The sequence below is a fragment of the Aphis gossypii genome, chromosome 3 (assembly GCF_020184175.1).
Source record: "Aphis gossypii isolate Hap1 chromosome 3, ASM2018417v2, whole genome shotgun sequence".
NCBI lineage: Eukaryota > Metazoa > Arthropoda > Insecta > Hemiptera > Aphididae > Aphis > Aphis gossypii.
This window is the reverse complement of record NC_065532.1, coordinates 503,767-519,360: the sequence shown is the minus strand read 5'-3', so window position 1 is coordinate 519,360 and position 15,594 is coordinate 503,767. Positions and strand designations below refer to the sequence as shown.

The window sequence follows — 15,594 nt, the reverse complement described above, 5'->3', positions numbered from 1 at the left end:
GAAAAATGTTTTACATAGAGTTGTGGAAACTTTGAAATTTTTAACTTCTAGAGGATTAGCTTTAAGAGGAACAAATGAAGATAAAAGATGCTTTATTAACTACTTCAAATGACGATTTACAGAAAAAAGAAACACAACATGAAGCATAATCAATTTTAAATAAAATATCCACTTTAGAATTTGCTTTTATGACCTGTATGTGAACTCCTATTCTACATACACTGATATACTGGGAAAAATTAGGCACATAATCTGTAATATTGGGATGGTTTAAAATATTGAGGATTATTCTCTAAATAGCGGATATAAGAAATCTGAATGCCCTAAAGAATATAAAAATATTTTAACGGAGAATGTTAAAATGGCGTTTACCACAAGAATTGCTAGTTGTTTTCTCGTATAAGCTAACTAGTTTTGAATTATCACGTTTTTATCAAATTAATAATTTAACTGATGTTATTGTACCATGTACATTTTATTATGTGACAGTTAACTAAACGTCAGATGGTCTACAAATAATAAAAATATTCGTGTCATTGTTTTATTGATAAGAATTTAGAGGGAAAATCACACTTAATAATCATAGATTATAGACAATAATAATTGTGATTAATTATGCAATTTATGATCAATACGATTGTTGTGTGTTAGTATTTAGTTGGTTATACCTACTGGCTACTAATTTAGTATTTTTTTTAGAGTTTTTCGGTTTTAATTGTGTTGTTAATTTTGTATCGATTATGGCTTCATCTAGAAGTAAAATGCTAATAAGTTTAGCTAAAAAAACTTCAGAAAATATTAAAGATTCCACTGTAACGTTTGCAACAGAAGAAGATCTCAATGATATTTGTTTTAATACTTTAAATAACATAGATATAAATGAGATTGACACCTTTGTTTTCTTAGATGAGACTGTGTTAAATGACAGTCTAAGTTATACAATAAATAATGATAATATATCAGACAGTATTTCATTTAATGAATATGTGTCACCTAGAACAGTTGAATGTATTTCTGAGAAAAGTACATCAGACAGAGGCGTACCCAAGGGGGGGGGGGGGGGTTTCGGGTCCGGACCCCCCCATTGAGATTTCTACACTTACATAATTGTTTAATAGTAAATAGTATAATAAGAATAGGTTTACAGTGTATTTTAATATTTCCCATTATCTTCAGTATACAAAGGTTATAGATTATAATGTATTATTATAATGTATAAACCGTGTTTAATTTATACCAACGACTAGGTACGAGTGTACGACTGATTGTCTTATTGTGTGCTGATACCACGAACTGATTAGATTAATAATTATGGCGCGAAGTGTTATCAGTGTTATCACAGAATTATTGTAATCGTACAATTGAATTTTCACAACAGTAATTTTTTATAATAAAATTTAAACATTTAATGTTATATTTGAGATTAATGTATTTGGTGTATTTTTGAATGGAATTTTAATAGAATTATATACAATTGTATTAATTATTTAAAATGAGTGCTATAAGCAAATTAAAAAAATTCTTATATACTCCAAAGCGTCAAGAGCCAGAACCTGAAACTAGTTCTTTATCCATTGATGAAGGTAAGTTTAACTAAATTAATAATTATTGTTTATTGGATACTTCTAACTTAATAAATAATAATGTAATCTAATATAATGGTAAAGTAAAAAAAAAATCACTGAAAAATTAATTATTTACATAGGTAGTTATTTTATATCATAGATAGTTATTGAATAGTTAATTGTTATTGATTTTTTAATATCATTTACTTTAAAGATGCTGGTAGTGACAACACAACAAATTTTAAAAAAAAATCAAAAATTTTGGATTATTTTAAGAATAAAAGTGAAGAACTTAATGAAGCTGTAGCTCATATGGATATAGCTCATGTAAATATTCAAAATCCTCAGGTTAGTAAATTTAGAATTATCATTAGATATTACAATTTTGTTAGGTATACAATTCTAACAATTGGATATTATTATGTAATATGTACATATATATTTTATTTTTATTTTATTAGGAGGTATAAAATTAAAATTTTAAAATGTTTATAATATTATATTTATAGTGCTCAAGAAATAATGATGTAAATAATTTAATCAGTATTGGCAATAATGAGTTAAATGTTCAACGACTAATTGATACTTCAAGTGTAAATGACATTTCTTTACTTGTTAATAATAGTGACTTAAGTTTACAAGAAAAACTTGAATTTATGAATAAAATTTGGGTACCTGATTCTAATTATAATTTTCCTTTAAAAACTTTTGGAGTAAAAAATCTTAAGTTTCAACTTAATTGGTTACAAAAATGGAAATGGCTTACTTACTCAAACATTTTGAATGGAGCATTTTGCAAGTTTTGTGTTATATTCTCTCAAAAAGAAGGAGGGATTGGAAAACAAAGTTTAGGAAGTTTATGCACCAAAGAATTTTCAAATTGGAAACATGCTATTGAGAAGTTCAAGCATCACGAAGAAACTTGTTATCACAAAGCATGCATTGAAAATTATAAAGTAATGTCCCAAAAATCGTATGTCCCAGTAAATACTCAGTTGGATAAAGTAGCTGTTGCTGAAATGATTGAAAATAGGAAATTAATAAGACCTGTTATTGAAAGTATACTTGTGTGTGGACGTCAAGGACTGGCATTAAGAGGGCATAAGGATTCTGGACCTTTATCAATTGAGGAAGAACCTATTGAAAACGATGGTAATTTTAGGGCTATATTAAGATATGGATTAAAAATGGCATCTTTAGGTAATTCTGATTTACAGCTTATAAGAGAACGTTGTAAACGCAATGCACAATACTTAAGCCCAAAAATCCAAAATGAAATCATTTATACATGCAACAAATTAATACTCGAAAGGATAGTAAAAAGAATTAATTTATCTAAAGGTTTTTGTGTTCTTGCTGATGAAACTGCTGATATTGGAGGAATAGAGCAATTTTCAATCTGTGCTAGATACATTTATAATGATGAAATACAAGAAGATTTTTTAAACTTTGTTCCATTGCATAACACTTCAGGAGAAAATTTAGCAAATACATTGTTAGACAGCTTGAAAAACTTTGGTATTGATTTACAATACCTAAGAGGTCAGGGTTATGATGGGGCAGCTGCAATGAGTGGCCGGTTTAATGGTGTCCAAGCTATAGTAAAAAAACAGTATAAAACAGCGGTATATATTCATTGTAGTGCTCATGTTTTAAATTTAGCTATTTGTAGTGCTTGTGAACTATCTAGTATCAGAAATACAATAGGCATAATTGAAGCAGTGTATAACTTTATGAATACACCAAAAAGACAATGTGTACTACAAAATGAAGTAAAAAGTAAAATTCCTGATTCTAAAAAAGAAAAATTAAAAAAAAATGTGTGCTACAAGATGGGTAGAAAAACATAATTCTATCAGAACATTTGTTGAATTACAACCAGCTGTAATTAGTTCATTAGAAGTAATGAGTGGTTGGATTGATAGAGAAACTTTCACAAAAGCTTCACAATTGCTTCTGTCGCTTCGTGATACAACATTCAATGTCAGTTTAATGGTTATTGATGAAATTTTTAAGCATACATATGTGTTATGTAAATCATTACAAAGAGAAAAACATTGATTTACTTGAAGCAATTAATCTGGCTGAGGATTTATCTAATGAGATACAAACAATGAGACAAAATACTGATGCAGTCTTTTCAGTTATATTTAAGAACTTGGAAGAAAAATCTGAATGTCTTGATATACAAATTTGTATTCCAAGGACCTGTAAGCGTCAAATCAATCGCTGTAACATAATTAGTAAATCTCCAGAAGAATACTCCAAAATATCAATATTTATACCATTTTTGGATTAATTTTTAGATCAAATAAATAGTCGTTTTATTGAACACAAATTGGTTTTAAAAGGTTTTAAAATGTTATTTAAAAATGAATTGGACAATAATAATAATAACGACATCTTACAATTGATAGATTTTTATAAAGATTCGGATAGTTTAAGTGAACCTGATATTGTAATAACAGAAATTAAGATGTGGAAAAATGTCTTAAAAAGAACTGAAGAAGATCAAAAGCCAAAAACTGTAATACAATTTCTACAATTTTGTGATGAAGACTTGTTCCCAAATATATACAAGTTAATAAAAATTATATGTATATTACCAGTCACGACATGTACTTCTGAGAGAAGTTTCTCTTCATTAAGAAATCTTAAAACATATCTCAGAAATACTGTATCGGAAGACAGACTAAATGGACTTGCTATGCTTAATATTCATCGAAATGAAATCTTAACACCAGATGATATAATTGAGGAACTTGTAAAAAAAAACAGGAGATTAAAATTTTAAAATAATTTTAAGTTAAATAATGTAATTTTTATAACATTTTATTACCAAATAAAAATTGATTTAAAATTATAGTACCTACCTATTGTAATAAACCTTTCTGTATATGTGCTGTGAGTGTGTGTATAACTATTGTAACTATAATATATAGTTATTAACAGTAATATGTTGGTAATGAATTAAACTATAATTATAATTAGAGAATAGATAAAATAAAAATTTTGGACCCCCCCCCATAAAAAAATCCTGGGTACGCCTCTGACATCAGATAAATAATGTAGATCAAAGTCAAGCTGGTGATTCAGATAATCTTAATATTATAGCTGACACTTTATTTAATGTAGAAAAAATAGAGGATTATGGAGTAAAAAAAAGGAAAATAGCTGCCAGAGTAAATAAAAAAAATGTAAATTATATGGTGAGTCTTATAAGAAACTTAAAAACGATGGGAGTATTGTAACAGTTGATAAGAAAATTATGAAAGAATACCCTTGTTTAGGAAAAAAATGCACTAATGAATGTAATACTATAACAGAAGAGGAAAGATTAATAATATTTAATAGATATTGGAAAGATTTTGATCATACTAGGAAATGAGACAACTTACTATGCTGTATGGAGAGGTATGATGCAAAGAGACAGTATGTTACTCATGTAAATAAGCGTTTTAATATGTACAAATATTATTTTTCTTTTAATGACACTACCAAAGTTGTTTGCAGAAAGTTTTTATTAAATACATTGAATATAACTGAAAAGTTATTAAGATTTACAAGGGACAATAAAGTTAATTTATTTTCATCAAAGACTGATGACAGAGGTAAAAAATCAGCATATAACAAAACCTTTGAAGAAGTTATTAAAAATGTTAGTACATTTATAAATAAACTACCAGCTGTACCTTCCCACTATTATAGGAGTTCCTCTACTAAGAAATACATTGGCAGTGAATTTCAGAGTTTGGCAAATGTTTATAGAATCTATGTTGAAGATTGTAAATTGAATAATAATATGACAACAGTTTCAAGTGCAACATTTCAAAAAATATGGAGAGATTAATATAATATTGGTATACATGTTCCTAAAAAAGACAAATGCACCCTCTGTGAAGCTTACAATAACAGAGAAAATTTAACCGAAGATGAAAATAGGATACAAGAAAATCATCTAAAAGAAAAGCAGTTTACCTATGATGTGTTCAAAAATGATCAAGAAAGAAGTGGAAAAGATGGCTTTCTATGTTGCAGCTTTGATCTCCAAAAAGTATTGAATACACCGGCTGGTAATAGTATGTTATTATATATTCTAGAAAATTAGCTTACTATAATTTAAGTGTGTATGAAAGTAACTCAAAAGCAGGATTTTGTTATTTGTGGTCATAGGTTGATGGTCTTAGGGGATCGAATGAAATAAGCAGTATTATATTTTCATATTTGAAATCTGTTGATGAGAGAAGTCCTATTATTCAGGACATAGCTTTATACTGTGATAGTTGTCCTGGCCAAATAAAAACTATAAACTGATTTCAATGCTGTATTATTTTCTTGTAAGATGTTCAAAAAATATCAAAACTATTACTATTAATTATTTACTTCCTGGTCATACCTATATGCCATTAGACTCAATACATGCATGTATAGAGAAAAACATTAAAAAAAAAATTATATGGGCCCCTTCTGAGTGGGCAACGGTCATTAGAAACTCTAGAATAAATACTGGTCCCTACACAACAATTGTTTTAAGCCATATTGACTTTTTAGATTGGACAGAAGTGTGCAATTCAGTTTTTAATAAACACAAAATTAAGGATACTAATGATTGCCAAGTAAAATTCATAGCAATTAGAAGTATTATTTTGGGACAATATAATCCAAACAAAATTAAATTTAGCTATACATTTGAAAGTCTGAATTATAATATTATTGACTTAGAAGCAAACAAACGCTTAAGATCATCTGGTTTAACTTTATTAGCTAGTCCAAAACAACTATATACAAATAAATTGCCTTTAAATCTAGAAAAATATAAGGACCTAAGTAATTTATGTACAAAAAATGTTATTCCTAAATGTTACCATCAAGAATATTTAAATCTGCCATACAAATCTGCAATAAGAGATAATCTTCCAGAAACTGGTGAAGATGAGTAGATGACTAAACTATAATAGATTTTAAATTTAGTTACCTAATACATTTTCAATCTAAATTGTATTTATTATTAAGTTTTATTATGACTTAATTATTTTAATTTGTGATAGTACCAATGTATTTGTTGTTTTTATATTAGCAAAAGAAAATGCTTATAGTTTGTTATACTTTTTCAGGATTTTGTATTATGTATTTTAATAGTTATGATTTAATTTTTTATTTGTGATAATAATTTTATATTTCTTGTTTTTATAATATTAATACCTACTTATGGTCATTAAATCATCTTAGTATTATGATACTATTTTTTTTTTAAATTATTAACAATATTAACAAAGGTTGTTATATTTTTATTGGAATATAAATTTATTTGATTTTGTAACATTATAATATATTAATTGTTTTTCATAATATTATTAGTAAAAAAAATTAAAAATAATTTTGTTTTGATTGCTTTCCAACCATTTTAAATAAATTACTATACAAATAATAATATTATAATATTATTATATTATTATTGTTATAACAATAAATATAACAATGATTATTATAAGTTATGCAGAGGCTTTCAAAAAATCTGTAATTCTAAAAGGGCGTATACCACACAAAATAACTTTAGACAATAAGGCGTTCAAAATATTAAACTGGTATAAAGGGCGTATACCACATGTGTACATTTTTAACGTAAGAGCGTTTGAAAATATATGTTATAAAAGGGCGCATACCTTGACTACTATCACTTTGAATGATAATAAATACAATTCACATATGTTTAAGCATTTGAATGATAATTGTTATCAAATTATCAACATGTCTACTGTATGAAGGTATATACGAGATCAATCGACTTTAACGGTATCATTTTTAAAAACACTATTTTGTTCCTCCTGAAAAATTTCAATTATGTGGTGTACGCCCTTTCAACAAAACACCATCGATATGTCAAAGTAGTTAGAAATAATTTTGATCAGTATTTATTAGAATCACAACAGTTGTGTAGAAAAAATGTTTTTCAATAAAAACTTCCAGAACTAAAAAACGGGTTAAATTTGCAGATGAAACATCATCAAAATAAATAATTCATGAAGGATTTGAAAAAATGAAAAACGAAGTGTTTTTGGTTATCTTGAACTATTTAATTTCTGATTTAAATAGAAGAAAGAAAGCTTATTCTAATATCAATAATAACTTTGGATTTTTCTAAATTTAGAGAAAGAAAGTACAGAAAATATTAAAAACTATGCAGAAAAACTTATTGATATTTATCCTGATGATATTGAAAAAGATTTCATAGAAGAAGTTATACAATTTAAAGATATGATTTGTAAATTTTCTATTGAAAACAAATCATCCTTACTTGAAATTTTAAAATCGCTCATACAATCTCAGCTTTCTTCAACATTTCCAAATGTTGAAATAGCTCTAAGATTTTTTTGCTCTTTTCCTTGCTCTAATGTAACGAGAGAACGTTCTTTTTCAGTTTTAAAAAGAGTGAAAAATTACCTTAGATCATCTTTATCTAGTGAAAAACTTTCGGCACTTTCCATATTGAATATAGAAAATAAAATATTAAAACAAATAGAATGGGAGCAAATAATTCATAAATTTGCTTCGGGAAAAGTTACCAGAAAAAAATTAATCTGACATTGTTATATTAAAATAAATACACCTTGTGTATTTAAATAGTTTTGTTTTTTATTATTATCTCAGAAAAGTTATTTTAATTGTTTTATCTTTTTATTATAATAAGAAAAAACTATTTGATTTATAATTAAATAGTGCTCAATATTTTCAATTCTATTTCTTATAATTAAAGTACCAATTGTTTTTTTTTTAACTACACTAAACATTTAAATTTAAATTATTTATAAAATATGTGTAATGTGTATTGTATATTAAAATACAAATTAGAAATTGTGGCAAACAGGCGTTAAATTTATTTTGCCCCCGGCTTCTTAAACTCTTAATCCGTCCCTGCTTGTGAAAAACTACATTTTACATATTTTTATGGTGATAATTTAATAGGTCATCGACATATCTTTCTGTGGTGGGACAGGAAAACATATATTTAAAATTTAATATTAAATTACAAACACATAATTAGTTGAAATAAAACATAGATTAGTAAAGCTACATAGTGTACCTATAAAAATATACCTACATATTTTATTATATTATTTTGAGGGATAAACTTGACAATATAGGTATTTTGTTGACTAACAAATTATAAATAACACATATTGTAATATAATTACAAATTAAAATTATTGAAATTAATCTTATAAGCTTAATAAACAGTATACTAGTATACTATTTACATTATAACAAATAAAGGATCTAATGTTTATAGTTGTTACTGAACAAAGTTGTCATTCTTAGTAAATAATTAAATATTCAGAAATCTACTATAATAGTTTAGACATTTTACGTAGCAGTTATAATGTAGAATATTAGAAATTATAACATTATCATATTATGTTTTACATTAAAAAATTAAAAAATTAAAAAAAAAATTATTACAAAATATCTTTCATGATAATGGTAGTTCAAACAAATCACTTTTTTGTACTTTATAACAGTTATTATTTGTTTTTATAGATTTTAAAAAAAAATTATTTAAAACAAGCGTATGACATTGACATGTTACAGTTTACAGGATGGGCAAATGTATGAATTTTCTGTTATATCGCAAACATCAAGCCCCATACATTATGGCCGTATCCAGCATTTATTTTTGGGGGAGGTTTCATTATAATATAAAACTACAAAAACATTTTTAAGAATTTTAATTTAATATAACCATATCATTGTTTAAGGTACCAATAATACAAGAATAAATTAACCTCACTATTCCAAATATATAAGTTTTTATTTTTATTTATACTGTATTTAACACATTTTTTTTATTAAATTTACAACAAACCAAAATTTTTTAAAGTAACATCATTCTCCTCGGTTGTTTTTCAAACCGATTTAGCACCTCTTCTGGACCAACATTTATTTCCCTGTGTATCGACATTAATGCTAATCCATTGAGACGAGTTTCACTAGTCGAGTTCCTAAGATATGTTTTCAATCTTTTTAAAGAAGAAAATGTTCTTTCTGGTGTCGCTGTTGACATAGGTATAGTGGCTAAGACTTGTAAAAGTTTCCATATGTTTGGAAACAAAAGTATGTTACAATTGTCAAGCGCTTCAATTGCTGTATTAGGGCGTAACTCTTCTTTAAGCCACTTTGATTTCCATATTGAAAATTCAGCTTTGAAAACATTAGGTTCTGTCAATATCCGGGAATAAAACTGTACACTGTCATTCATTTCTTCACTAGTGGAATGTATACATTTACTCGGAATAATTTGTTGTAATGATTTTATTAAAAATTTGTGTTTCTGAAATCTATCAGAAAGCCAGGGTTCGCAGTTTTAAACATTTTGTTAAAAAACATTTGTTTTAAACATGTTTTAAACAATTGAAATTAACATTGTGTGTTTAAAACAACATGTTTAAAACAGATTGTTTAAAATATGTTTTTTTATGTTATATGTTTAAAAATGTTTTTTTATAAATTCTTTTAAAACTTAAAAAAAAATAGGTACTACATGCTATTATTTAAATTATTTTTTTATAACAAGTAACAACTAATTACCTATACTAATTATGTTAAATTATAATTAAATTTAATTTTTGTTCAATTCACTATTAATAATTTAACAGTCCAATTTCTATATTATTATTATAGTTTTATTTAAATGGTTAGTACCTAGTAGGTACTTAATACAAATTAGTAATTACCCAATTATCTATTTATTTTAAAAATGCAATATGCATTCACGTGTACTGTGTAGTATATTAGTATATTATATAGAAGCATAGGCTAACCTAACCAATGTCCATTGACCATTAGTGAAGTAAATGACATTTCATATGATATATTTTTAAGCAAATCAATAATCACATTATCGACTGTTTTGTTATTATGAGTACCCAGAGTACCTACTACTTACTACCTATTTATTGAAAAAAAACTTACAACTATTATTAATTAATAATTAATTACTTTATAAAATATACAATATTCGATTTATTTCAGTCTTCTTTAATTTCTTTATTAAGTCATGACAGTTGACAAGATTATAAATAGATAGGTACATAACAATTGACATTACAATTTTTAACAAAAAGTAAAACAATACAATAGGTATATTTTAAGTTGAGTAACAAACTAATAACTAATAAGGCAAAAACATTAAGTAAGAAAATTATAATAAAAACAACTTTTGTCAGATAACAATAACAATTTTAAAAAATAACTTTTAACTCTTAAGTTTTTAAAAAAAAAAATAACTTTTGTCAGATAACAATAACAATTTTAAAAAATAACTTTTTACTTTTTAAATTAAAAAAAATAATAATAACAACTTTTGTCTGATAGTACATACTACATAGTCTGATGACTATAAACTATAAAGTATAAACAATAAACTTTTTTAAAAACTATATTAACTAATACAATATATAGAATTATAAATCTATAATAATATGCAAACAACTATTCAGTATTAATAATTAGTAATTTCTTAATTGTTTAAATGTTTAAATATGGTAACCAGTTTTCCTGCTTTTTGTATTCCCAATCGATTTCGAACTTTTGAATGAATGAACCCAAATGTCGAGAACACTCGTTCAACTCCTGCACTAGATGCAACAGCTGAATGTAGTTGCATATTTAAGGATAACATTTTTTCAGAAATATTATTTCTTAATGCTAACCACCATGTTATACTAGAGGTATTATTTAAAGCATTATTGGAAAAGAGATAGTCTTTAAACGGGGTTGTCTGAGCTTTAAATTTTAAAATTTCACACATAATTTCAGGATGGTACCCTAATACATAATTCATTCCTTGGTCCATTTCTTCCTCATTTAGATGTTGTCCTTTATACTTTGGATCAAGTATATTGGCCAAATAATGACATGGTGTCATAGCCATTTCATAACGTTTCTTAAAATGATGAAATGTTGATTGATCAATTTTACAGTCTTCGAGCAATATTTCAAATTGATTTCTTAAATCAATCCACACTTCACTTACTTCACTAAGAGTACATTTATTGCTTTGAGTTTTATCAAGAGCAACAGATATTTTTTTCAATATTTCCAAGTGTCCTTCTGCATTTGATTTGATTTGTAAGTCATTTACTTTCCTTGATATATTTGTATCGATAGCTGACCTATTTTCTTGACAGACATTAACTAAGATTGGCCAATTGACAATGTATGATTCTAAACAATCGCAATATGTGTTCCATCTTACATCTAATGGTAGAACGAGTGACTTTCCTCCAGCTTCTTTATATTTGGCACTGGCAAAGTGTGTATTTCTAAAGTATTTAATCACTTGTTTAACGTGTTCATTTACATCTCTTAACCCAATATCTTTTGACAACAAATGCAAAATATGTGATGAACACCCATATGTGATAACATCTTCAACTGGAACATCAGTTTCAGCCTGAGCCAAATCTTGTCGCATACGGTTCATATTTGCTCATTGTCCGTCACTAAACTTGTAACTTTACAACCAAGTTCTAAACAGGCTCTTATCCCATCAATAGCTACCTCTAATAAGTATGTTGCATCATGTCTATTATCAGTTGTGTCTATGGTTTTTATTAAATGAACACAGTTATCTAACACATCAGTCACTACTATGCATTTAACTGGTTCATGGTGTACATTACTCCAACCATCGATTGACATACATACAGTTTTATCTTTCAAATCACTTTCCATTGAATTCAAAGTGTTTTTGTAGACAGTATCTAGTAGTTCATTGGATACTGCTTTATCTGTTGGTAATTTGTATCCTGGGTGTAATAATTCTACAAGTTTTTTAAATTCGTGATGGTTTACAGTATTGAATGCAGTATTGGTTGAAAATAAGAATTTTGCTACTTGAATATCGAACTTTTCTTTATCTTGTTTGCTAGTCTTGCAAACAAAAAAGTCGATGTTTGAATTGCACCGTTTAATAGTTGAACGGCCTGGTACTTCTTCATTTACTATAATAATGAAGAGTGAGATTAATAATTAATATTAAGTATTTAAGTTCATATCAAGATTCAAGACACATTAAGTTCAATAGTCAATACTGAAAACATAGAAGTTGAAATTAGTAACAATTACCTGATTGATCTAATTCTGAGACTGCTGTCGTTATATTATGCATGTTTTCAGACTCATTTAAATTGATCATATCATCTTCATCTATTCTGGGTTGACACTTGTTTAAATGATCCTTCATTCTTGCCACAAGAGCAACAATATCTTTTTTGCAATACTTGCATATAGCTCTGTAGCCTCTGTTACATTTTAGATTAGACGTCGAAGCTAATCCATCTGATCTTTTACGAATAAAATGTTGCCACACACTATCCAAACTTCGACCTCCACTGGCTCCACTCATGTTCGTTTAGTTTTACTTTTCAAAATGTTTGTTTTACGCCTTTACTACGAGTAAAATAAATTTGATAAAACAAATAACAAACCGTATGCAAATTGTAGATTATCGACATAGACCGTCTCTGTTTGTGACTTGTAACTTGTAAGGTACTGATTCTTAGATCATATTATTATACCATAGAGTAATTAGTAATTACTCTATGTATTATACTCGTATATAAGTACTGATAAGTGATAACTGAGTATATTGTCTAGTGTTGATTACATAAATTTCCTTGATATCCCAAACAGTATGACCAACTTCATTAATAAACATTGCGACATAATAACATACATTATTTGTGTTCTATCATTGTACCCACACGAGTTCTATACTTCTATGTGCAAATTTCCATTGTCCTTTCAAAGTAAATTATAACAATTTTTTTATTGTTTTAAAACATGTTTTAAACATGTTCAAAACAATTGAAAAAAAGAAAAAAATTATTTTGTTTAAAACAAAAAAAACATCAGAAATGAATAAAAAACTGTTTTTTTGTTTAAAATGAAAAAAACTGTTTTTTTCCGAACCCTGCAGAAAGCTGTACTCTTATATGGTCAAGAAATGGAAAAAAAATGTTAAGTTTGTAATACTCTTCAGAGCTATTAGCGGGCACATTATTGAGCTGTGTTTGTCTATTAGCAAAACGAGGAAAATCTATTTCTTCTTTATTTTTATTCATCATTATTGCAGCAACGAAAAACATGTCTAAAAAATGATAATTGTTATTTTCTCTCATTTCGTCCAAAATTGCTAACACATCATCTATATGATTACATGCTTCGAACAAATCAGCATTTATTGTTTGTAACTGTTCACACAATGTTAACGTATAGGAAAAATATTTTCAATTATTATGAGAGGTATAACAAATTTAGCGTCTTTAATTGAACTTAATAACTGACAAGACTTTTGAGCTGTTTCTTTATTTATTGAAGATTCTAATTTTTCTAATGCAACAATAATGGCTGGATATAGTTCTTTGAACCGCAAGACACTTTCATGCTTGTAAACCCAGCGTGTTTCACATAATGCCACTAACGTGCTATGTCTTGCCTGTGGAAGAGTTTCGATGATATATATTCTTAATACTTCACTACGTTGAGCAGAAGAGCGAAAAACTGTTCCGACAGTTTGAATGGTGCTAATACAGTTTCTTATTGTGGGCAATGAACTGGCGTTTGCCAACGCAAGATTGAGTGAGTGAGCACTGCAGTGTACATAAAGAGAAATGGGGAATTCTTTTTTTATGTATTCTTGAGCACCATGTAAATAACCACTCATTGCAGAGGCACCGTCGTAGCCTTGACCAACTAGAAACTGGCAGTTAATACCGTTATTTTGCAAACTACTCATTATTAAAGTTGTTAGTCCTTTTCCAGTAAGATCAACAGCAGGTGTAAATTCTAAAAAGTCTTCTCGAATTTTTTTATCGCCTTGATCATAATAACGCATGGAACATAACATATGGACATTTGCTCAATTCTTCTTTCTTTACAACATTTACAATTGATGTGAATAGTAAGACAGCTCGTTCAATGCCAAAAATAACAACAACTCATCTACATCCAAATACGTGGCAAAAAATGACAGTAAAATTTGCCACTCAAATCTTTAGTAAATCCGTTTCAGCATCAATTCGTACATGTATCTCAACTGGAGAATTGACATCAAACACAGCAGAAGATACAGCTGAATTTGTCATGCAAATCAATGACACTTTCGATATTTTAAACAGTAAAACTTTATATGACAAAAATCCAAACTCTCGGCCATTAAGTGAAATTAACAACAATTTATTCGATACTTTAAAACATACACACGACATATTCCTTGAAACTAAAAAAGTACATAAAAACGGAAATGTATGCTCCAGAAGAAATAACCACATTAGAAACTTGTTCAATTGTATATTTTGCAGGATATTTAGTAAAAAAATGTCTGGATTTTTTTAATTGTGACAACTGTTTGATACAAATAGTTAAAGACAATAATGCAATGAACGACAAAAATCAATTATTAATATTGAATAAAATGTATAGAGGTGTTGTTCATAGAGGTTTGAAGACACCTAAGAATGAAATTGTAAAAATATGTAAGATATGTCTAAAATATTTTGAAAAAAATTGGGAGTCTATTAAAAGTAAGAAAGGAATCATAAAAACATTAATGCAATCAATACTTTTATCAGATATAATACCCTCATTTGACAGTCATCCATGCAAAGAACACTATTTATACATTATTCGTCTACTGTTTATAACCAACATTTTCCTTACATAGCAAATTAATGAACAATCAACTAAATCAATAATATCAACAACCAAACCACATTCCAAGTTAAGAATTTTAAATAATCAATAATATAGTTTCTGTACAATATAAATACATATGCAGTGGCGCAACTAGAGTTCAAATCTTGGGGGTGCTACAAAAGGTAAACCGTTATATTGTCGTGGGGGGCTCCGCCCCCCACACCCCCCATTACACCTTTAAATTATTTTTTTGACTATTATTATTAAGTATATTAAAATACTAAAAAATTTTAACACATTTTATTTTTATTTATTGTATTATTATGATTTAAAA

The 15,594-nt window shown here is 27.1% G+C and overlaps 2 protein-coding genes across 2 annotated transcripts; one reads left to right on the top strand and one right to left on the bottom strand.

Moving 5' to 3' along the window:
• The first annotated feature begins 1,577 nt into the window (after positions 1-1,577).
• On the top strand, positions 1,578-5,879 carry LOC126550721 (zinc finger MYM-type protein 1-like). Its single transcript, XM_050202761.1, has 8 exons — positions 1,578-1,583; positions 1,842-1,913; positions 2,075-2,236; positions 2,294-3,344; positions 3,448-3,552; positions 3,614-3,775; positions 3,983-4,329; positions 5,739-5,879. The coding sequence occupies exons 1-8, from the start codon at positions 1,578-1,580 to the stop codon at positions 5,877-5,879; spliced, it is 2,046 nt and encodes a 681-aa protein (XP_050058718.1).
• A 3,556-nt stretch (positions 5,880-9,435) lies between these two features.
• On the bottom strand, positions 9,436-9,819 carry LOC126550720 (52 kDa repressor of the inhibitor of the protein kinase-like). The gene has a single exon (XM_050202760.1). The coding sequence runs from the start codon at positions 9,817-9,819 to the stop codon at positions 9,436-9,438; it is 384 nt and encodes a 127-aa protein (XP_050058717.1).
• Positions 9,820-15,594: the final 5,775 nt, after the last annotated feature.

What these genes read in the sequence shown, in the direction of transcription:
- LOC126550721 (XM_050202761.1), top strand. An exon ending in AATTTGTATTCCAAGGACCT is followed by an intron (nt 3,776 to 3,982) that starts GTAAGCGTCAAA and finishes TACAATTGATAG; the next exon opens with ATTTTTATAAAGATTCGGAT. An exon ending in ATGATATAATTGAGGAACTT is followed by an intron (nt 4,330 to 5,738) that starts GTAAAAAAAAAC and finishes TTGTGGTCATAG; the next exon opens with GTTGATGGTCTTAGGGGATC.
- LOC126550720 (XM_050202760.1), bottom strand. Translation starts at nt 9,819, where the DNA reads ATGAATGACAGTGTACAGTTTTATTCCCGGATATTGACAGAACCTAAT.